We start from the raw sequence: 25,259 nt of genomic DNA on the forward strand, positions 1-25,259 counted from the left end.
TCACTTATTAGAGATGCAACATGGTCTAAACCATGCATGCTGCACATTTCAAAAGGGGAAAGCTATATATTGGAAATAACCACCTCACTTACAGGAATGTTTCCTGTGTTGTACTATAAAGCTTAGCAGAAATCCGGTAGGACATGTGGAAGATGACAATTACAATTTATATGGTCAAAAAGAATTCCAAAAATTATATTTAAGTGTCTTATGTGTTCACCCTCGCACTGTCCACGAGTACATGTGAGTGTGTGCATGCTTTAGGAAATATGGCACGCCATAAAGGCACAGTTATAAAACATCTGAATGTGGCATTGTTAACTCTGAAATGAGACTGCTTATTGCAAGTCTTCAAAGCTTCAGAATTGGAATGACAGTCAGCAGAAACAAGTAAAACTTGTTGATTTTTGTTTCAGTCAACAATGTGGGGATTTCATACACTTACCCTGAATATTTTCTTGATGTTCCAGACCTGGATAATGTAAGTGATTCTATGTTTAACTTAACTCTTCTGCAGTTTTCTTACCTTAATAGTAAACTTGTCTTAGATTTCTGAGCAGGATGGAATGCTTGTTGAATGGGGTAGCCTGGATGTAATTGTAAGTAATACATTAAGGCTAACAGGCTTACTTACACACACAAGATTGGGAAATGCAAAGAGATGATAGAAGCTTAGCCTTTTTTAGATACTTGCATATTTTTTGTTCTTCCAGAACAAAAAAATTGCATGTATCCATTTGAAATTACGTGTAAAAGATGTAACTGAGCTACAGTTGCTATGGGATCCATATCTGAATTTCATGGCTATTGGGTATAATCTCAACTGAATTTTACTCCATTTTTTAAAAACCAAGTAAAAAGAGTACAAAAAAAAAGTGAAGACAGTGAAAGCGAGTGATCCATGTGAAAAAATACAGAATATTTGCAGATGTTATACTTGTGTGGACTTGACAGTTTTTATAACAGCTTTAAAGATTGTTTTTCAAATTGCCAGGGTTCATACTTTAGTGAGTACTAAATACATACTAAATTTGAACAAGATAAACAAAACTGAAATGCAAAGTTTCATGCTTCAAAATGTACACATTTTTTAGAAATGTGTCCATCCTTTGTCCCATTCTCATGGTCTGATAACTCAAACAGGTTAATGGATGTATTCATTCTTTTGGGGTCACCGTTAAATAAGCTTGAAAATCTTAAGTTTGTTGAAAGTGCTGTAATGTATCTTCATCTAATGACTAAAAAAAGTTGTCAGTAAGTGAATTAATACACTAAGCAATATATAGGCAAATGATAGCCATTTAAAAGTCTGTAATATATTAAAAGCAATCGTGATTTAATGTTGTTCAGTGGTCAGCATGTCAAGGAAGCCAGAATTTACACAGCCGGAGAGTTTATAAGTATGTAATAGTATAAGGAAGTGTTTTGCAACCATGATATGTATGCTCAGTTCACATTAGTAGGATTCCTAAACTGGTAAAAATCATCCAGTAAAATAGCTGAGGTACCAGTCCACTCATTTTTTATTCTTTCAAGTTGTTTCTTTAACACTGGAAGCAATTGCAGATTTTCTTAACCATAATTTTTCCTATCCTATTCAATTGAAGCAGGTGTGAATAGGTATCGACTACAGGAAAGTAGTCTTCAGAGCACACAATCTGAAATGAGGATAAATGTTAGTTCACAGTCCAGAATCCCAAATGATCCCACTTACCTTTTTAATTTAAATCAGGTGCTCACTCTACATTACATAGGTAATTAAGCAGACTTAATGTATATACAGCTAAATATAATGCCTGCATGTTTGTGGTTAGATATCTTTCAATATCTAAGTGACTGACAGCCTACACCCGTGTCAATCTGGGTGCACACCTGATTCTGACAGAGATCAGGGGTAGGGAGGTTGCTAGATTTCCTGCTGGAGATAGTTTTTGCTATAGTGCATGTGGCTTTTTTAAATTATGACATTTTGAGCCCTGGACAGTTTGTTAATAGTTATCAAAATAAATCTTTTCTATAAATCTGTTTTTTCCTGCAGACAATCAATAAAATGATAAACATTAACATCATGTCTGTTTGCAAGGTAAGTGCCCTCTCACTGATATTTGCACTTAAAACTCTTAAGTATTCTAAAACAATAAACAACTTTGATTCACCTGCTATAAGTAAATTGCTTTCACTTCCTTTGAGCAATGCAGTTTCTCTCCTCCTTTTAATCTCAAGGATTGCTACGTTTAGTTTGCACTCTCCTACCTGCTCACCAGACTGTTCTCCAATTATGTTGCATAGAAGACAACTTAATATAAATGATACACAAAAGTTGCTATAAAAGACTACGATGTGTACTTAAAACAAAACCTCATGATCTTTCACATTCATAATCCTGTCTTTCTCATGTCCCTGCACTTATCTCTCATCCCTTGCTGTCCTAGACTGTAAGCTTCTCTGGGCAGAGAAGTCCTTCATTTTTTTTTTTTTTTTTAAATAAGGTACCATGTGCACTTATGGCACAACAGTTAAATATTGTATTCGCTGTGTGAGATGAAAAAAACAAGTAGGAAACTACTTGCTGTTGTGGGTTATTGTACAAGTAGTCTGTTTTAACTTTTAGAATGCTATTTTTGAAATTATTTCTCTCCCCTTCAATAGTATCTTGAAACTTTTTGGTGTGTTCAGTTACTTTTTTTAAAATTTTGGAAGAAAGGAGTCTGATTTCAGCCTTAAATTCAACAGCATCAGTGTTTTCTTGTTTGTTAAAACCAAGTCTGTGGTGTGGCACAGTGAGCAGGGGAAGAGGATGTGACTTTATTCTTTACCCAGGTATACTAAATATATCAGACTTTTAATAGGAGATGGAAATGATACCAGCTTCTCTATTGCTTCGGAAATCCATGTTGGTAAGTTGAGGAAGTATGCTGGAAGAAATGTATGTTACTACTCACCACTAAGGGTTTGGCTACACTTGCAAGTTACAGCACAACAAAGGAGCCCGAGCTGCGCTAGCTCACTACCTGTCCACACTGGCAAGGCATGTAGAGCGCTCTGACTCCGTGGCTACAGTGGTCCTGGTACTCCACCTCGGCGAGTGAAATAACATTGGCTGCGCTCCCGCTGGAGCACCACAGCACCAGTGTGGACGAGCTGTGGCATTGCTGAGCTCTGATCAGCCTCCAAAAACGTCCCATAATCCCCTTAAGTCAAGTGGCCACTCTTGTCGTTGTTTTGGAATCACTGTAGGAATGCGGAAATGCCCATTGAAAGCTCCATTTCTGACAGCCAGCTGCTTATCTGCTCCGAGATAAAGCAACCATTAGTGTGGAATGCTGTGTGTGAGAGGGAGAGAGGTGGGGCGGGGGAAGGGGGGTCTGCTGCTGTCTGAACTTACAAGACAGCATGCTGACATGCTCTCAGCCCCCCAAAAACCCACTCTCTCCCCTCACATAAACACAACACACTCCCTGTCACACTCCACCCCCCTTGCCTCCATTTGAAAAGCACATTGCAGTCACTTGCATGCTGGGTTAGCTGCCCATAATGCACTGCACCTAATGCTGCTGCAAGTGCAGCAAATGTGGCCACGCCGGTGTGCTTGAAGCTGTCAGTGTGGACAGACTGCAGCGCTTTGCCTACTGCGCTCTACGAAAGCTGGTTTAACTCAAAGTGCTCTACATCTGCAAGTGTAGCTATGCCCCTAACTCCTATTTGCTTTTATGTATATAGGATGGAAGAAAACTTGCAACTCTTCTGACAGCTAAGGGTTAACTTTTTGTCTCCTGTTGAAACCAAAACATTGGGTGAATTTAGCTGGAGTTGTGGTTGCATGGATAGGATTTACCCGTGTAGATGAGAGTTTTGGTTTTCTTTTAACACATCGAAGTTCATCTAACGTGCTGCCAAGAAGCTTAGTCTGAAGTTGTCTGATTTCTATCCAAAAAGATACAGAAGCCGGAAAAGAACAAAACAATACTGCTGTAAGAATTCCCTTCACTACAATGCTTCAGTTTAAAAAAAAAAGAAAAAAAAGAGAGAAAGAAAAAAGGATATATTAGGGAGTAGATTGTGGTCCACTTGCTACTGTTAACTCTTTACTGTTTTGGAATTTATATGTTACTTGGAAGCTGGGTACTATTTGTTCCAAAACTTGAAGTTGCTTAATTTACCATAAAGAAAAGGAGTACTTGTGGCACCTTAGAGACTAACCAATTTATTTCAGCATGAGCTTTCGTGAGCTACAGCTACTTCATCAGATGCCTCAAGTACTCCTTTTCTTTTTGCTAATACAGACTAACACGGCTGTTACTCTGAAACCTTAATTTACCATAGTTGTTGTTACTCCAGCAACTGCCTCTTCCCACTAGCCTGACTGTTGTTGTACCTGTGGTTTTGCACATCTTCGTCCCCGGCAAGCACCACCATTCTTCTGTCAGATGGGCTGGATCACAGTGACTTGTTGCTCTCCTACAAGATTTCTATTTGGGAGAAGCCAGATTCTGATCAACAGGTTTATCTAGGAAAGATTTTCAACAAAGGTCACTCAGCTGAGCTAATATACAGAATTAATGCCTACAACACTTGTGTGTAAAACTTTGTGTAAAGTATCTGGTGACCTCTCAGCTAGAGCTAAAATGTATCAGCGGTAAGGTGCAGGATGACTTCAGTTTCTCCTGATGTGTGACATCCTCACTCCACCAGAAGGGGGAGCCTACTATTCAGTGATTGAAGACTTGGGGACTGCTGTAGTTTGTTCAGCAGTTCACATTTTCATGTATTTTAGCAGCTGTTTTCTGCAAATAATTAATATTTTCTCTTACTGTAAAGCCCTGCCTCTGACCTGGTGTGAGACATCAGATAAATCATTTTACCTTTTTAAACTTCACTTTCCTGGTCTATAAAATGTGGATGACACTTACCCCTCCTTTTGTAGAGTGTTTTGAGATGTGTAGATAAGTGCTATGGAAGATCTAAATTTTATTACTATTAATGGTAAAGACTAGTTCTCTGCTTCCCTCGACATACCCTATATCTGTATTAAGAAGAGAGTGGTATAAAACTCACACCAAAGTAGTCTTTACATTTTCCCTTACATTAATGTGTGTGGGGTACCAGTTAGCTTTAACTTGATGGATCTTAAGGCTGTCATAGAATCATAGAATATCAGGGTTGGAAGGGACCTCAGGAGGTCATCTAGTCCAACCACCTGCTCAAAGGTGTCAGCTGGAAATAACTTAGCACTTCAGTAGTTCTTTCCATCTTCAAAGGGTTAACATTTAACTTATTTAAAGGAGTATTCAGGGAATTAATTATACCCATTTTAGCAACGAGACTGAGTTAGACTGGTCAAGGCCACAGAAGGAGTCAGTTCAGATCTAGGATGAGAAATTAGCTGTTCCTCTCTTCCAGTCCAACTCTGCGTCTCCATGCAATACAATCTTAAAAATCAGTGGTGGAAAGAAAATAGATAGCATCCTTTCCCCAAAGGGAATATTATCTTGCTTTGTTTGGAAAGCATGTAGCTCACTTAAAATTTTACTGTAATATTTTAAAATGTATAGGTATCAATGTGTCAAGCTGGGAAGAAGGTGTCTGTTGGCATTAAGACTATACTTGTAACACCTTAGTGAAGAGCGGAAAGAGAGCAGATAATATTAGAAATTCTGAATAAAAGTTAGGACAGGAAAATGTTATAAAACAGAATTAGAGAGAATAGAAACATAGGCAGAAAATAATCCAAAATACAGATACTCCACAGGAGTGAGAAACCTGTGGAACAAGAATGACATCCCCATCATGTTGTAAATTCATGTTTAAAATAGCCCAGGGCAGCCAAAGACTGCATGCCTGTGAATGTGTGTAACATTATGTCACAGAGAAGAAGTGATGGTCCTTCTTTGGCTCTGGTGGGACCATATTTAGGAAATTGCATTTGGTTGGGTGCACCATGTTTCGAGAAAGATGTTGATAAATTGAACGCAATCCAGAGGAGACCAACAAAAAGATCAGATGCCAGAGCAATTAACTTATGAGGAAAGATCAAGAGCTATATATGTAATATCTTGGCTAGGATTATTAATGTATGACATTTATTACTGATATTTGTAAGTAAACAAATATTTAAAGTTGTAAACACCAAAAAGGGGGAGAGTAAATACAGTGCAGAAGATACTCCCTAGATAGAACACTCATGGGCAAATATTATACATGCATTAGGAAGTGGGGAATCAACTATTTAAATTGTGGAGAGGGAGAAACCAGAGATGGCTATGAAGCACTTTGCTAAATTAGAACTTTAAACACAGGAAACAGACCAGGAGAGAAGGGTAGCAGTAGCAGAGAGATGTTTTCAGTCCGTGTTGAAGGAAGTATTTAAGACCTCCTTTCAGCTGCAGATATTCTGTCCAAACTTAGGAGAGTCTGTAGTTCCATGACTTTTGATAGCTCTGTGGGGTAGTGACAAAAATGAGTCTCACTGATTTTTTGGGAGTGGAACAGTACATCTCATCAGTTGAGCAATCTCGTTCCATCTGGTCACATCGGATCGAAACATCTTTCTCGGGTCAGCCTGGGTTCTTTCCCCTTTCAGCTCACCCTCAAAAAGTTTGAGATCTTGAATGGGGAAACTTTTGTCCTGCTAGACCCTAGAAACAAATTTTGCTCAAAAGACAAATAACTTGAATGGAAGAGGCTTGCAACATGATGTGATTCAGTCATAGTGTCTGCCTTCATATGCACTGTCTCTGTGTCTGGGTTTCAGACCTTTCCTTATACTTGAATTGGTGACAGTTTTCACAGATCTGATAGGCCAGTTTTGTCCAGCCTGGAATAGGAGAATTATCGAATAATTTTTGCATATAAAATCCCCCATTTAAAAAGCTTTCATTTTAGACAAATTTCACTGAATTGCTTGTAAAAGTTCATTCTCGTGAAGCATGGATATAATTCCCATCCCATTTTAAAGGGAGTTGTCCACATGTAGAAGGGCCCTAGACACTGTCCCAGTGTTTTTCAACTTTTTTGATACCCAGGACTGGCTTGCTGCCTTTCTCAACTGTGTCAGGGAGATCTCGGGGACCAGTGCTGTTCCACGGACCAGTCATAGAGAAACACTGTGCTAATAGTTTACATATTATAGTCTCTTGTATGGATTGTGTATGGACAGTTACAGTCTGGGAGAGTGTGTAATTTCATGGGCAAACTAATGATAAAAGGGTAAGGAAGGTGTAATTTGATTGGTAAAAATCTGTAGAATCATAATTTCAGTGGTGTGCCCCTGTGTGGCACAGCAAAGGAGACTCACTCCCCCCACTTCCCTTTTCTTCCCCCTCCTCCATACCCTAGCTTCCAGCTCTAGGTCCTCTGGTTGGTGGAAATTTTGATGATACAGTGTTGTCAGAAAGGGTCAAGTTGGGTATCATTCAAAACCTTTTCTCTTACGAACACAAGGTACCAAACATGACAACTCTTGAACAATTATGTAGATACATAAGAATTTTTTTAAAAATCGGCTTTGTTTAATTGTACTTTAACACAGGCATGTCAAACATGCAGCCCTCACAAAGTTAAATTGTGACCCTTGACGGACTGTACTGTTATCAGTTAATGCTCAGAACAAGATATCTAACTAATTTTTTACTGTTACAGATTATTATAAATGGAAGAAATGCTTCAAGTTATTTGCCATAATCGGCAAAAAGGAAGCAGTTCAGTGGTACTGATGATCAGCTTTGTTTATTCTGTCCAAAGAGTTGTCATGAGGAATGGTTAAGACATCAACATCCAGCAAGAAATTCCTGGAATCCATCTGCAAATGGTGTGTGCATAGTTACATAACATACGTTACATAATGTAATTACATGTCGTCTTTGAAAAGCATACTGACATGTTTGAAGACATTTCCCAGAAATCACAGGATGTGCAAGACCAGTTCCACACATCCAGCATGCATTCCGCTCTGTGACCTATTGCACATGATGGAGAGCTGCAATATGGAAAGCTGGACATGCACAAGTCCATGGGGCCAGATACAGTGCATCCGAGGGTGCTGAGGGAGTTGGCTGAAGTGATTGCAGAGCCATTGGCCATCATCTTTGAAAACTTGTGGCGATTGGGGGAGGTACCAGACAATTGGAAAAAGGCAAATATAGTGCCCATCTTTTAAAAAGGGAAAAAGGAGAATCCGGGGAATTACAGACAGGTCAGCCTCACCTCAGTTCCTGGAAAAATCATGGAGCAGGTCCTCAAGGAATCCATTTTGAAGCACTTGGAGGTGAGGAAGGTGATCAGGAACAGTCAACATGGATTCACCAGGGGCAAGTCATGCCTGACCAATCTGATTGCCTTCTGTGATGAGATAACTGGCTCTGCGGATATGGGGAAAGCGGTGGACATGATATACATTGACTTTAGCAAAGCTTTTGATATGGTCTCCCACAGTATTCTTGCTAGCAAGTTAAAGTAGTATGGATTGGATGAATGATAAGATGGATAGAAAGTTGTCTAGCATGTTGGGCTCAATGGGTAGTGATTAACGGCTTGATGTCTAGTTGGCAGCCGGTATCAAGCAGAGTGCCCCAGGGGTCGGTTCTGGGGCTGGTTTTGTTCAACATTGTCATTAATGATCTGGATGATGGGATGGTCTGCACCCTCAGTAAATTTGTGGATTACACTAAGCTGGGGGGAGAGGTAGATATGCTGGAGGGTAGAGATAGGGTCCAGAGTGACCTAGACAAATTGAAGGATTGGGCCAAAAGAACTCTGAGGTTCAACAAGGACAAGCGCAGAGTGCAGAGCACTTAGGACGGAAGAATCCCATGCGTTGCTACAGGCTGGGGGCCGACTGGCTAAGTGGCAGCTCTACAGAAAAGGACCTGGGGATTGCAGTGGACAAGAAGCTGGATATGAGTTAACATTGTGCCCTTGTCGCCAAGAAGGCAAATGGCATATTGGGCTGCATTAGTAGAAGCATTGCTAGCAGATCAAGGAAGTGATTATTCTGCTCTATTTGGCACTGGTGAGGCTACATCTGGAGTATTGCATCCAGTTTGGGCCCCCCACTATAGAAAGGATGTGGACAAATTGGAGTGATCCAGCAGAGGGCAACAAAAATGATTCGGGGGCTGGGGCACATGATTTATGAGAGGCTGAGGGAACTGGGCTTATTTAATCTGCAGAAGAGAAGAGTGAGGGGGGATTTGATAGCATCCTTCAACTATCTGAAGGGAGGTTTCCAAGAGGTTCCGAAGAGGATGGAGCTAGGCTCTTCTCAGTGGTGGCAGATGACAGAACAAGGAGCAATGTTTTCAAGTTGCAGTGGGGTAGGTCTAGGTTGGATATTAGTAAAAACTGTTTCACTAGGAGGGTGGTGAAGCCCTGGAATAGATTACCTAGGGAGGTGGTGGAATCTCCATCCACAGAGGTTTTTAAGGCCAGGCTTGACAAAGCCCTGGCTGGAATGATTTAGTTGGCGTTGATCCTGCTTTGAGCAGGGGGTTGGAGTAGATGACCTCCTGAGGTCTCTTCCAACCCTAATCTTCTATGATTCTATGAATATCCCAGAATGGATCAAGCAATTCAGTGAGGTTGAATCAGTGACAAAGCAAACTTTTTGGGATGGTGCGTGAAGATGGTTGAGTCTTTGCTGTTCTTTATTTGATTTGTCAGGACTGCTAATTGGAATTTGCATCTTGCCGCATTGGAAGCAAAAAAAAAAGGTATTTCACAAACTATTTTACAGTGACTGTCTGGTACCTCACTGAAATAAGAGGCATAGGAAAGTTTGATCCTGACGTATGGGAGAAATTTCCAAAAGGAAATTGGGTTTTGAAAGGTCACAAGTCTCTGCTGTGCATTTGGTTTAGATGAAGCCCTAGAACATGAAAACAGAGCAATGAAAGTCATTGGCATTGGGGAGGGAGGTTGGTGGACATAACACAGCATCCAAATGCTCTTTCCTGGGTTTTCCTGACAACCCCAAAACTCCATTGAATTTTGAATGAAATATTAATCATGGCTGGGATGACTTGCCTGGAAATAACCAAGCATTATCTAGTTTCATTAGGTGGTGATAAATGCCAAGTAGGAGCAATTTTAAAGATAGAGAATGAGTTTACGTGCACTGACAATCCATTTGTATATGATGAACCAGGGCTCGTTAATATCATTATGAAAGCAGTCTTCAGTGATGAGATAGCTAAAGATGTCAGTCAAATGGATACTTTGGGTCATGACTCATATGGAGTCTTCAAACCCCAAAGAATTATCCAAGGCATAATCCATCTATGGGCTCCAGTCAAGAAGAACAGACTAAAGCTGTTCTCAAATGCAAAAGAATAAAGTCAAAGTACATGGTGGCAGGTGCTGTTACAGAGCTAACTGCAGGCAGATCATTGTTTGTGTGTCTCCTGGTCATTGTCCAGATCTCTGCATGATATTGCTCTGAGAGAGACTTTGGGAGAAAATACGAGTTCTCCATGGTACCACAATTGATGTTTGAATGCGATGGAACAATGCATATGTACCAGGTAAAAAGCATCTTGTGTGGTCTTCCTAAGCCAGGACCTAGTGGACAATGTGACTGGTACCTTATGCCACAGATGCCTTTTGAGTAGCAATCATAGCTGGTATGGCTGAGATACAAGCTCTCAACAAACCAGAAACTATTAATACCTGCCGAGATTTGGCTGAAAACTTCATTATGAGGCTACAGAGAAATTGGTGGACTGATGACAAAGTCCACCTGAGGATTGATACATATGCAGAAGACTCAGGTAAAAATATTAACAGAAAGAAGAGATTCCATGGTATAGCATTGTACTAGTATTGTCCAGTACAAAATCATTGACTCCTCAGACAGCTCCAATGTCACAATGAAGAAGCTGTTGTCTTATACTCGCACAAAAGATGAGTTAACTTCATACCTCACAGGAAAAATGCTCCAGCATGCAAAGAAATGCTCTGAAAATTTTGTTGTTGCATGCTATAATGAAGCTGTTGTCTTGCACTGCTCAGTGGAGTTTCTTCATAGTTCCCATGAGCAGGCTTGACAGAATCTCTGTATATCCCTCAGAGGTGTGTTCCTAACACTCGGACTATTAAAAGCCACCCCACTGCTGGATTTCCACGCCCTTTCAGGATGTGATGCTACTGGAAGGTTGCCTGTAGAAAGACCAATTTATTTTACTGGAATGCATTTGATTCAGTCTCTGAAGGCTCTTCTTGCTCTGAAGATGAGATGGTCACTGATGAGGTCAAAAATGCAGGGGGAGGCTTTCATATGCTGAGTTTACCATCTGAAGACAAACATTATGACACTTGTAGAGCTGTGCTGGTGGATGTCTCCCAAGAAGCAGATAAATGGAGAAAAATTGCTACTGATAAGAGGTGCATTTATACGTGGGCAAGAGGGCAAATTATCAAGCAATGGAGTGGCTGTGAGATAATAGAGTGCATCCAAAACTACCCTTCCTTATCGGGCATGGGTGGGTTTTGGAGGATAGACTGATCTCCCCAGTTGTGTGAAATACCGCGCACTTCTGAATCAACCCTTCAGCTAATCAAATGTTTGTGTACAAAGACCAGATGCTCATCACCCTGCAAATGTCTGGCCAGCAACCTGCCTTGTACAGAGATGCGTGAGTGCAGCTTGCATGAGGATCAGTGTGACAATGTGTCTGTTGGTGCCCTACATAGAGAGAACACTTACGATGACTTTGATGAATAAATGTTTTCAAGGCTAACTTCCCTAGGATGACCAAAGATCAATGTCTCTTAAGTAAGCCGTGCATCCTTGTGTTAAAGTAATATTAATTTTTTTTAATTTTTAAACACTTTCTCAAATACCTGTCTAAATAATTGTTCTAAGTATGTTGTGTTTGTGGGAGAAAGGACTTTTTAATGATACTCGATTTGACCTATTTCTGACAACTTTGTATTATCCAAATTTCCACCAACTGGAGGACCTGGAGCTGAGAGCATGGGGTCCAGTGAGTCATGTCTCTCTCTCCTCCTTCCCCCCTCCCCCCGCCACACCACGGAGGGTGACACCATTGACATTATGATTCTTTAGATTTGTATGAATTGAATGACACTGCCCTTACTATTCTGTCATTAACTTGCCCACAGAATGAGATTTTCCTACATTATGCTCCCAAACTATAAGCTGTTCCTCTGGTTCGACCCAATGGTCTTGCTGCTTCATCTCACTCCAGAGCATTTGAACCATAAACTACATTCTGGTGGCAGACACTTCTTTCTTTGTTCTCTTAAAATAAAGGAGATGTACAACGTCCTACACCACAGGGGACTATTTCAGTAGTCTCTTCAGAAACTTACATTATTACTAGCTTATTGTAACTTTGTCCCAGACCTGTGTATGTGAAATCCAAGAAAAAGCTATCTTAACTGTAGGAGAATTTAAAATTCTTTTGCAAGTTCTCTAGCTTCATCCTGCTGATTACTGCTGGGTAAATTGCTGGGTAAATGCTTTAAATTCCAGAGCAGCACTTGTCTTGAAAGCTAGGAGAATGAGTTCTAGCCCAGCAGCAGTCTCCCCATATTTAACATGACTGTTTGTCTTTCTAGATGCAGAATTCTAGTATTAGAAGCAATATGGCCACAGCAACATAAACCTTGTACATTTTAACATTTGTGTGCACCATAGTTTAACTTTTACGCTAACATTCCCTACTGTTTAGATTTTAAGTGGAAGGTTTTCTAAATGTTGAGAATGATTTCCCTGAACAAACTAGGGCCCTTTCCTAAGCAATGCTCCTGGACAACTGCTCCATGTCAATGGTAAGTATATATCTTCCAGGTTTGAAGTGGGGAGGAAATACAACTTCAAATGATAATTAAGGGGGAGAACTGGATATTTCTGGTGAATAACCACTGGAGAGTCATTAAAGTGGTTGTTAATCTTCATGCTGGCACCATTCTTAATGAATAGGAGCATTAAATGTAGTGCCTATTTTAAAACATAAAACAAAGGTAACTTGCTTATTAACATAGTTGCATATTCCAGTTGTGTGTTTTTTCTGAAACAACTGGTGTAGGAGCTGCAATTTCCCTGGATTTAAAAATCAATTGGCATGGGTCTGAAGTTCGGTATCTTCACAGTGGAATGTTGAATTGGTGGTAGAGTATGAGAAGAGACATGCTGATTACGTACTTCAAGAGACTGTATTGGTGTTTACATTCACTCCAATCTGCAGTGACAATTTTTGTGCATCAGAAGGTGATGACTGGCTTGACAATAAATGCCCTCTAATGAATTGTAATGCTAAGGGAATCAGGATGTTGGGGAAGTGTGTGTGTGTGTGTACATAAGCCCAGTGATGGTAGTGTTGAGAGATTTCCAAATACATGAGAAACTGTCAGTGCACAGGCAATGAAGCAGTCATTAGTGGCATAAGTGTACCCTCCTTTACCAAAACATATAAAACTTGAAAAATTGGAAACTTTCTGCAGCAAGAAGGCTGTCCTGAACACTTCCTTAATGGAAATACTGGGAATTGTCCATACTACCTGAAATGAATAACGTTTCATTTAATGTGTTAGCAGTTTGTATACAGGCAGTTGCCAGTGCCTGGCCACTTGGCCTGAAGTTACCAACATTTAGAGAAGAAGGCAAGAGCAGTAGAATTCTCAAGAACTGTAGTTTTTCTTGCAGTAGTGGCATCCCAGTGGAAACCAGCAGTTTATTCATAAAAATCACTATCTAACTGAAAAATCACAAGTGCTCTCAGTAACCACCAATAGGGGTGACACTGCAAGGATGGTGAGGGCTTTCTGTAAATCATGACACATTTTTGGTATCCAATTGCCTCTTTATCAGTAACTTTTTTGGCATTCTTTTCTCCAAGATCTGATGTCTTGTCCCCACTGCATTCTAATCCATAGATACTAGATCTTTTGCAGGTTTTAAAGTTCTTAAAAACAAAATGCCCTGTTCCTCAACTGGGTATCTATAGATAGCCAGTTGCTAATACTGAATTGCTGTTTGATTTCCATACTGGGTGCCTGTATCCTGTCCCTAATCTTGTGTCGTAACTGTCACTGGTTTTACAGTTTCTTAATTTGTGTAATTTAAGCACTGAATAGATACAGTTGCATGTTTTTCAGGACTGGATTTGTAATATCACTGTTAACCAGCAGTGATGTAACATTCACTATGTAATGTATCTGACTCTTTAGTCACCCCATCTCACTTCTGAACAGTAATGAATAAGAAAGGCTTGATCATTTTAATATTAAGGAAAGAATTACTGTTTGTACTAATGCTGCACATACAGGGGCATGGGAGAGTTAATTATACATGCCTGAACATAAGATTCTTCTTCGTGCATATTCCTCCTGGGGTTAGAGTTTGTCTTAGTATAGTTAGTACAATTTCATTTCTCCCTGCAGACAGACTGTGCAAAGAGTCCCAGGGTTTAAAAACCTCTCCCAGCCCCACTCCTTGTCTGTGAGTGACAAGTACCAATGTTGCTTTTATTGTCTGGGGGAGGCATGTATCTCAGCTAAGTTCAGCATTTTCTGCTAGTTTGCCCCATGAACCCACTAAGCACAAGAGCTCTGACTGAGGAAACATCTTATGGAGAAAGCTATGAGACCTCAGTCGGACCCAGCCAGGGAGACCCCTCTACCGTAAATTGGCCTCTACCAGCGAGCAGTGCCACTCCAAGCACAAGCTCAGGAGCCAAGCCAGAGCTGCTTAAACCCAAGGAGTCAGCAATCCGTGCTTCTCATGAAGGTTAGGGCCACTGTCATAAGCATAAGGACTAATCTCCTTCCAGGTCTGTTTCAAAAAGGAGGGATCCCCCCTGACTCCATCCGAGTTGGGTGAGTCCTCACATGCAGGTCCTAAGGACTTAATGACCTACTTTAAACCCTCCTATCATGAGGGCAAGGTATGAAGGAGAAAGTATCTGCCAATACTGACGTCAGCTCCAATTCATAAGCCTAAAGATCAGTATCTACTAACACCATCTAAGAGCTCACTGTCAGACTCTTCAACGGTACTCACCCATCAAGATAATACTTAGTCCTGCCATGAGTGCAGGGGACTGAACTAGATGACCTCTCAAGGTCCATTCCAGGCTTAGAATCATAGAATTGTATCTCCATAAAGACCTGCTGTTCACGATGACTGCCAATGCACCATACCCTTGGTACTGACTACTAGAATGCGCAGAACTTTGGGATTAACTGAAACCTACACCTCACCAGCATATATCTTCACCCTTCCTTATCCTCAGTCATTTCTTCTTTGGGGTCCCGAGACATTTTGACACCAAATGAATCTACCTTGAAACTACCTGTTCCCCTCTTTGGTTCAGAGGCAGGAACTTTTGCCCACTGACTGCTGTGCTGGTCGAGCAGAAACTGGCCTTTTCTTTGAAGGAGTTGGAGGATCCAGATGATTCTTCACTCCCCCATAAGGAGATGAGTTTGGACAGAGACTCAAGGAAATCTGGAGTCCATGTGCCACACAGATATGACTGCCATGTGACCTGATGCTGTGAGCTCCCCCTCAACCAGTCAAGCCTTAATATTGGCCCTACTGGCACCCATAGTATTCCTACATTAGACATTCCAGATCCATCCATGAGTCCTACGGTACCTCTTCTACAGAGTATGAGGGAGAGGAGATTGATCCAGAGGTACTGATGGGTGTTTCATCATCATTATCAGATAGGGCAATTCCCCATCTTCACCTTCCCTGCCTGACAACCACAGGCAATATCAGAGTGGTGAATGGCCTCCAGAGTCCACTAAAGGAGAGGACCAGGATTCTAAGCATCATCTCCTGGAAATTTTGCAACGTTCTGATCCCAATAGGGTGGCACTTCCAGTAAATGAGGCCATCATGTAACTAGCTAGGGTAGTCTGGTACACTCTGGCCTCTTATGCCCGCACCCCAAAAAGGGCTGATAGGTGTGATTTTTGTACCAGCCAAAGGAGCAGAGTTTCTTTTCTCACACCCAGCGCCCAACTCGTTAGTGGTGCAAACAGCCACTGAAAGGTCTAGGTTTACAGCATCCCAAGGCAACAATGACTTGACCTCCTAGAGAGGAAGGCATTTTCTTCTACAAGTCTTCAGTTCTGTATAGCTAACTAGCAAGTTTCGTTAGCAAAATAGGATTTCAACAATTACTTGAAAATTTTTGACTTCAAGGGCAAACTCCATCAAGAGGACAGGGCCCATTTCCAGGCTCTCACTGAGGAAGGCAAACTGGTGGCCAGAGCGGATGCCGCTGACATTGTTTCGAGGGATAGCCACAGGAGTGGTCATGAGGCATGAATCTTGGCTGCACATCGTGGGGTTCCCCAGGAAGGCTCAACATACCATAGAGGACTTGCCTTTCGATGGGTCTAATTTATTTAACAAGAAGACTGATGTCTCCAGGCTCATTGAAGGACTCTAGGACAGCCTTCCACTATGTGGACACTTACAGCCTGGCCTCGAAGAGGAAACACCCATAAACAGATGTATTAGCCAAGACCACCTCCCCAACTGTTCTACCACCAGTGCTCATTTGAACGACCACGCAAATACTAGAGGGTACAAAGGCGTAGCTATACAGTTCTTTTTACCATATCTGTAACTACTTAACCCCTGGATGGTGGATTGGGTTATTTTTGATGGTGCAATTGAGCCCTGCTTAACCCTATTGGTGCCATCCACTACTGGCCCCCAATTCCCCAACCTTTGGTGGCTGATTCACCCTCTTTTCCCACAATTTGGAGGGTCATCACAACAGACAAAATAGGTACTAGTAATCATCCACTGCAGCTACTCTGTAGAGTTCCTTCCCCACACTCACAGCTTCTTTCTGGCCCCTTCTCAGGGACCACTCTCACGAGCAGATTCTCTGTCAGGAGGCAGATTCTCTCATGCAGTGAATGCTGTAGAATAAGTGCCACATCAGTAACAAGGAAATTGTTCATATTTCATAGTCTCCAAGAAAAATAGAGGATGGAGACTCATTCTTGACCTTCAGCAATTAAACGTTTTTGTTCACAAATCAGAATTCCAAATTGTTATGCTGGCATCAATAATCTCCTCCATAAAGGAGGGAATGCTGTTCACAGCTCTTGGCATGAAAGACACCTACTTTCATATGAAGATTCATCCATTCCACAGAAAGTTCCTGAGGTTTCTGATGGGACAAGAACATCACTGTTCAGAATACTCCCAGTTAGATATGCAACAGCACCCAGGGTCTTCATGAAGGTCGTCTCAATGGTGGCGAGCCAAATGAGACATCACAACTACAGTCTTTCCGTATCTAGTTGACTGGCTCATAATGGGTTACTCTAGTCAGGAGGTACATTCAATGGCTGTTGTTCCGGCAGCCTTGAGACTCTTCGTCAACAAAGAAAAGTCCACTTTTCCTACTAGAACTATAGACTTTATAGGAGTGACCCTAGATTCAATCTCAGCATGGGCCTTTCTCCTATGGAAATATTCCAAGCCATGAACAATGTGATAAGAAAGTTACTTTTCAGACCATGAATCTTTGTCAAGGGCTGCCTTTCCCTGATCTCTTCCATGGCATCATGCACTTATGTAACACCGTTTGCCAGTCTTCATGTACATTGCCTACAGGCCTGGCTGTGGTCCATCTACTGTCCAGACAGAGACCACATTAACACAAGAGTAAGAATTCCCACCAAAGTCACATATTCTCTTGTCTGCTGGTTGAACCTGGAACAAGTACATGTGAGAGTTCCTTTCATCCCACCCACACCTGATGTGACCTTGTCCGACATAAGACTTATTGGCTGGGAATCCCACCTGGAGAACTACCCCCCCCCCCCGCCCCCCCCAATGTGCATGGACTTCTCATGAGTCCAGGATGCATATCAACCTACTGGAGCTTAGAGCAGTCCGTCTAGTCTGTAATGCATTCCTTCCACTTATTTCATCTCACCATGTCCAAATAGTATCAGAAAACATGACACTCACATAAACAAGGTGGAGCAAAATCTCTTCCTCTCTGCCTAGAAGAAGTCAAGTTATGAAATTAATGTGTCAAATCACATAACTCTCTTAGCTACATATCTATCAGGTGCACGGGATTGTTTAATGAATATTCTCAGCAGGCACTTCTCCTATTCATGAAGGATAAGTCCATCAATGGCTATTAGTTAGAATGAGCAGAGGTGGTGTCCCTAGCCCATGTTTGCCAGAAGCTGGGAATGGGTGACAGGGGATGGATCACTTGATTGCCAGTTCTGTTCATTCATTCTGAAACACCTGGCATTGGCCACTGTCCGAAGACAGGATACTGGACTAGATTGACTTTTGGTCTCACCCAGTATGGCCATTCTTATGGTCTTAAGTGGGAGATAACACAATTCAATCCTCAACAAGATCCTCACACAGAGAGGAACACCATCCTGGAATCTGTTTGGATCCCAAACAAACAAGAAGTTTATTCTGTGCTGCTCTAGGGCAGCTCTGAACTGCAATTCCAGGGGCAAATGCTTTTCTGTTATCCTGGACAGATCATCTCAGATATGCTTTTACTCCCATCTGTCCACTACCACAAGTTCTGTGGAAGATTCGCTCTGTCACAGCTTGGCATTTTCGTAGCACCCAACTGATGACACAGACAGTTCTGGTTTCTGGACCTTCTGCAAATGTTAACTCCTCCTCCCATCAACATCTGACCCTTCCAGTATCTACTAGCTCAGGAGAATGGCAAGATCTGACATCCCAACCCAGGCTTCCTTCACATCATGGCCTGGTGTTTGGATGAGCATCAGATCTTAGAACATTCATGCTCAGAAGCCATTCAGTCTATTCAGACTATCTTCTGTCCATGAAAACGTCAGGGTTTTCCATTAGTTCCCTGCAGGCCCATCTAGCAGCAGTCCGTGCCTTCCATCCCCCGAGTAGAGAGACACTCGATTTATTTTTACTCATCTAGCAATAACTCTATTCTAGGTAGGACTTTCAGGAACCTTCCCACCGGTGGTGAAACCTGAACCACAGTGGGACCTCAACCTCATACTGTAAGTACTAACCACACTGTTACTTGAAGAACTGGCTCCATATTCTATGTCCCGTCTTTACGTGAATGTCGCCTTTTTAGTTGCCATTACATCGATCAGAACGATCAGTGAAATGGGAGCACTCCTGGTAGACCTACTGTACACCATTTTTCATAAGGAGGTTTCCCTTCACTTTCACCTGAAATTCATCCCTAAAGTAATTTGAATTTACCAGTATTCTTCCCAAAAACCTCATGCTTCCTGGTAGGAGAGTAGACTTCACTCTTTCAACATCAGAAAAGGTCTGGTATTATACCTGCAAAGGACAACATGGATTAGAAAATCACCAAGGCAGTTTTTTGCTACAGTGGAATGATGGCAAGGCTAGGCATTATCTGCTCAGAGACTAAGTATCTTTGGCTGTATCATTTTGTCATCAAGTGGTGTGTATTTCTCTCCCACGTGGGGTGAGAGTCCATTCCACTAGAACACAAACAACCTTAATAGCATCTCTTCGATTAATACCTTAGTAGATATCTGGAGCTCCATTCATCTGTTCACAAAGCATCATGTATTAGTTCAAGCTGCCTCCTGCAGATGCAGCTGTTGGGACTGCAGTTCTATAGGCATCTATACCAATTGCATCCTTCCACCCCCTCCTGTTTAAATATTGCTTGTCAATCACTCATGTTGAATACACACAGGGACCAGCACTCAAAGTAAGAGAGGTTACTTACCTGTAACTGGATGTTCTTCAAAATGTGTGATCCCCATATGTATTCTGCTATCCACTCTCCTTCCCCTCTTTGGATCCTTCTGATTAGCAGTAGGAGAGGAACTTGAGGAATTGGTCACTGTACGTACCCTTGTTTCAGAGTACAAGAAGAACAACTGCTGAGGTGTGGACCAACTGACACTACTTGCCAGAAATTGCGGATCTCAGGTGCATGATGCGCATGCATAACCAAATGTGGAATACAGATAGGGGCAAGACATCTTGAAGAACCTCCATAAGTTACAGGGAACTTCCATGTTTTCCATGTGTGCAATATACAAAACTGACTGAAGGCATTTCACTCCACAGATTTCAGTTAAGTCTAAGGCCTGATGTCATTATTTACTTGGGGGGGATGAAGGTTAACGTATTGGCCCACACTTCCAAAGCAATTAATTCAATTTACACTGAGCTAGGAGGGTGGTATCTCCAGTTTGTGGAAGGGTTTCCTGTATTGATATTTTCTGTGGGAATGGATGAAGAAATGAGTCTGTGATTAGAGAGGAGGTTAACTGCTCCAGAATGAAATATTAGTACAGCATCTACTTAAGACTCTGCGGCTTGGGCTCTGGGAGGGTGTTCTAAAAGATGGCTAATCATGTTTCTGACAACATACAGCCACTGAGCAAAAGACTCAGCTGGAGGGCTTTGGACAGAACGAACACCACAGGTGCCAGGTCTGTACGTCTTTGGATCCAGCCTCTTTGCTGCTGCCATCTTGAGTTCCTTTCTTTGAGTGGTAAAGGCCATGGTTCCTACCCACCCTAGGGATCACGTGACATCAGATAGAAACTGCTCATGCCATGCAATAGAAGAGTCTACTTTGGCTTTATAAGAACTTGTGTAACTGAAACTTAGCTGTTCCATTTTGTGACTGTTGGCTTTTTCTTCCCTCTTTGTAGGGACGTTTTTTGTTTAGAGCAGAATATAGCTCAAACTCACCATAAGAGTATGTGAGAGCTAACGCAGTGGTAAGATTGTATGCTGTTTGGGTCAGGGTTTATCTTTTTGCTGTGTGTTTGTACAGCACCTAGAGGTATGTCTAGAGATAGCTATGCAGGCATAATTCAGTAATACAGACACAATCTGTGCCAACAAAAGGGTTTTTTCCATCGACGTAATACCACCACTTCCCTGAATGATGGTAGCGATGCTGGCCAGAAGCATTCTTAGTAACTTTAAAGTATAGACAAGGTCTAGCACAATTGGGTCCTGGTCCATGGCTGGTGCTCACAGGTGCTACAATAATACAAATAATACTTCAAAATTAATATTAAGATATGAAGTTTTTAAAAAAATTGTTATAGAAGCACAAAGGTGTCTTGAAATGGAGTTGTTCTACACTTTCACAATTTATCTACACAGATTCATCACCACTGCCACTACCCTGCAAAAGTCATTTTTGTAAAACTCAAAATAAATTGGATCCAGTGGGAAGCATTGTTTTGGGGCGATTTTATATTGCTCCTCCAGAAATCTTGTTGGAACACAAGAATGCTATACAATATAAGGGGCGTGAAGATCATTGGCAGTTGCTATTTCTTGGCGTTGGTATAAATGACTGATCAGATATTGAACTGATACTATTGGGGATGGTATCTTGAACTTGTCACAGGCATGAACGCTGACCTAATGTCTTTTCTAGCTCTAATTACTAAAATGCATTATATCTGGTATTTTGGCCAAGAGTTATTCATTGATGAGTTAAACTCTACTGTAATACTCAATTTTTTAAAAAAGGCTGATCACTATCTCTTGAAATACAGTTTGGTGCTTGTTTTCCTTAAAACTTTTCAGTAGGACTGTCGTTCAATAAAATTAAAGTTAGAAGAGTGAGTGAGTGTGTGTGTGTAAGGACCAAGGAAAAGTCCTTAATTAAAAGCATGAATTATAATTATAGAGCTGTTTTTAAATAGCTTTGCAAAATATTTGGATAGCATAACCATGTATGTTTCCACCTCCTGTTACAATTGGAAATAAACAGACCCTCATACCAATCTCCCTAATCGGAGCCAATCCCTGCCAAAAGTACACAGAGACAAAAATCTGTCTAGAGCTTGATGTTTTTTCTAAAATTAGCACTCTAGGCTCTAAGGTATTTCTGAGGTAGTTGGGAAATTGAGTCAGATCTTGTGTTTGGAGATGGTGGCCTATCAAAGTCATTGTTGAGGTAGCTTATCTCAGGGCATTGGGATAGCTTATTCATAGATTCCAAGGCCAGAGGATCCATTGTCATAATCTGGTCTGACCTCCTGTATAACACAGATCAGAGAATTTCACTGAAAATTCCTAGCGTGTGTCTTTGAGAAAAACATCGAATCTTGATTCTAAAATTGCCAGTGATGGAGAATCCACCGCCATCCTTGATAATCTGTTTTACCCTTACGATTAAAAATTTACCCCTTATTTCCAGTCTGAATTCGCCTAGCTTCAACTTCCAGCCACTGGATCGCGCTGTACTCTTAGTCTGCTAGATTGAAGAGCCCATTATTAAATATTTGTTCCCCATATCAGTACTTACACTGTAATCAAGTGACCCCTTAACCTTCTCTTTGTTAAGTTAAATAGATTGAGTCCTTTGAGTCCATCACTATATGGCATGTTTTCTAACCCTTTAATAATTCTTGTGGCTCTTCTCTGAACACACTCAAATTTATCAACATCCATTTTGAATTGTAAACTCCAGAACTGAACTCAGTGTTTCAGCAGAGGTCACACCAGCGCCAAGTACAGAGGTAAAATAACCTCTCTACTCCGACTTGAGATTCCCCTGTTTATGCAGTAGCCCTTTAGGCCACAGCATCGCACTTGGAACTCATGTTTAGCTGTTTATCCATTACAACCCTCAAGTCTTTTTCAAAGTCACTGCTTCCCAGGATAGAGTCCCCCATCCAGTTATCATAGCCTATATATAGATAGATAGATTTAGCTGTATTAAAACACATAGTATTGGCTTGTGCCCAGTTTACCAAGTAATCCAGAATGAGTGATCTGTACTCTTCGATATTTACCACTCCCCCAATTACGTCATCTACAAACTTTATTAGTGATTATTTTGTTTTCTTCCAGATCATTGTTAAGAAGTTAAATATCATAGGGTCAAGAACTTATCCCTGCAAGACCTCACTAGAAATGCATCCATTCAATGTGATTTTCCATTTACAGTTACCTTTTGAGATGTAACAGTCAGCTTTTAATCCATTTAATGCACAAGGTTAATTTTATATTGTTCTAGCTCTTTAATCAAAATGTTGTCCAGTACAAGTCAGATGTCTTACAGAAGTTTAAGTATATTACATCAGCAGTATTACTGTCTCAATCAATCTTGCAATCTCATCAAAAAAGGAAATCAAGTTAATCTGACAGGATCTATTTTCCATAAACCCATGTTGATTGGTATTAATTATATCACTTTCCTTTTATTCTTTATTAATTGAGTCCCTCATCAGCTGTGCCATTGTTTTGCCAAGGATTGATGTCAGACTTACAGGTCTATAATTACTCAGATCATCCCCTTTATCCTTTTTAAATATTGGCACAACATTAGCTTTTTTCCAGACTTCTGGAACTTCCCCAGTATTCCAAGTTTTATTGAAAATCAACATTAATGGTCCAGCACGTTCCTCAGCCAGCTCTTATAAAACTCTTGGAAGTAGGTTATTGGGAGTTGCTGATTTAAATGCCTCCCTGTTAATAGCTGCTGTTTAACATCCTCCTGAGATATTAGTGGAATGGAAAAAATGTGATCATATGATACGACAATAGCATCCTTATTCCTCAAATACAGAAAGCGATATTTATTTAACACTTCACATTTTCTATATTATTATTGACAATTCTACTATTTCCATCTAGTAATGGACCAATACCATTGCTAGGATTCCTTCCTATTGTCCTTAACTCTGCTGGCCATAGATTTCTCCTTGAGTCCCTTTGCTTCCCATTTCAACTTTCTGCAGTTCCTAGCTTCTGATTTTTATTCATTACTATCAACTTCCTTTCCCTTCCATTTGTTGTATATATATATTATAATATCAATATTATCAATATCAATAATCAACAAAGCCTTCTTCCTCAATTGTGGCTTTTGGAGCATCTAATAAAGTGGTCTTACACAATTCCCAATTATCATTATTCCTATTCTTGATTAAATTCTTCCTCCCATCTTAATTGGCTGACAGTTATTTTCAGCTCTGTGAAATTGGCCCTTTTAAAGCACCAAGTATATATCTTGCTTGTCTGGACTGTAGTCTGTTTGCACCTTATAAAAGCTTGCATGACTATGGCCCCCATGTGGATATAGGTTATGTTCGTGGTGTGAAAAAGCTGTATTTCCAGCTGGATTGTGTTAAGAAAAATTTTCTTTGCTCGAATGGTCCTGAATATTTCCTATATGTAACTTGATCTCATTCTGTTGTTAAAGGAGCTGTAGTTTAAAAACAAAAGCCACGCATGCAAACTAGGACTACTCTGAACTTCATCACCAGAACAATAACCTATAACTTCTGTGCCTGTGTACATATATTGCATATAATATTCTCACATTCGTATTCATAGATTCATAGATTCATAGATATTTAGGTCAGAAGGGACCATTATGATCATCTAGTCTGACCTCCTGCACAATGCAGGCCACAGAATTTCACCCACCACTCCTAAAAAAGACCTCACACCTATATCTGTGCTATTGAAGTCCTCAAATTGTAGTTTGAAGACCTCAAGGAGCAGAGAATCCTCCAGCAAGTGACCCGTGCCCCATGCTACAGAGGAAGGCGAAAAACCTCCAGGGCCTTCCAATCTGCCCTGGAGGAAAATTCCTTCCCGACCCCAAATATGGCGATCAGCTAAACCCTGAGCATATGGGCAAGATTCATCAGCCAGATACTACAGAAAATTCTTTCCCGGGTAACTTGGATCTTACCCCATCTAAAAACCCATCACAGGCCATTGGGCCTATTTACCATGAATATTTAATTACCAAAACCATGTTATCCCATCATACCATCTCCTCCATAAACTTATCGAGTTTAATCTTAAAGCAAGATAGATCTTTTGCCCCCACTACTTCCCTCGGAAGGCTATTCCAAAACTTCACTCCTCTGATGGTTAGAAACCTTCGTCTAATTTCTAATCTAAATTTCCTAGTGGCCAGTTTATATCCATTTGTTCTTGTGTCCACATTGGTATTGAGTTTAAATAATTCCTCTCCCTCTCTGGTATTTATCCCTCTGATATATTTATAGAGAGCAATCATATCTCCCCTCAACCTTCTTTTAGTTAGGCTAAACAAGCCAAGCTCCCTGAGTCTCCTTTCATAAGACAAGTTTTCCATTCCTCGGATCATCCTAGTAGCCCTTCTCTGTACCTGTTCCAGTTTGAATTCATCCTTCTTAAACATGGGAGACCAGAACTGCACACAGTATTCCAGGTGAGGTCTCACCAGTGCCTTATATAACGGTACTAAAACCTCCTTATCCCTACTGGAAAT

The 25,259-nt window shown here is 41.0% G+C and overlaps 1 protein-coding gene across 2 annotated transcripts in view; it reads left to right on the top strand.

Annotated features, from left to right (window-relative positions):
- The window catches only part of HSD17B12 (hydroxysteroid 17-beta dehydrogenase 12), a 158,958-nt gene that overhangs the window by 95,689 nt on the left and 38,010 nt on the right, over positions 1-25,259 (top strand). For both annotated transcript variants that reach the window (XM_073348046.1, XM_073348047.1), the window contains 2 exons: positions 417-481; positions 2,039-2,083. In XM_073348046.1, the coding sequence (XP_073204147.1) occupies positions 417-481; positions 2,039-2,083 (110 nt within the window). The remainder of the gene's footprint in view (positions 1-416; positions 482-2,038; positions 2,084-25,259) is intronic.

This window comes from Lepidochelys kempii, chromosome 6, assembly GCF_965140265.1.
Source record: "Lepidochelys kempii isolate rLepKem1 chromosome 6, rLepKem1.hap2, whole genome shotgun sequence".
NCBI classification, from domain to species: Eukaryota; Metazoa; Chordata; order Testudines; family Cheloniidae; genus Lepidochelys; species Lepidochelys kempii.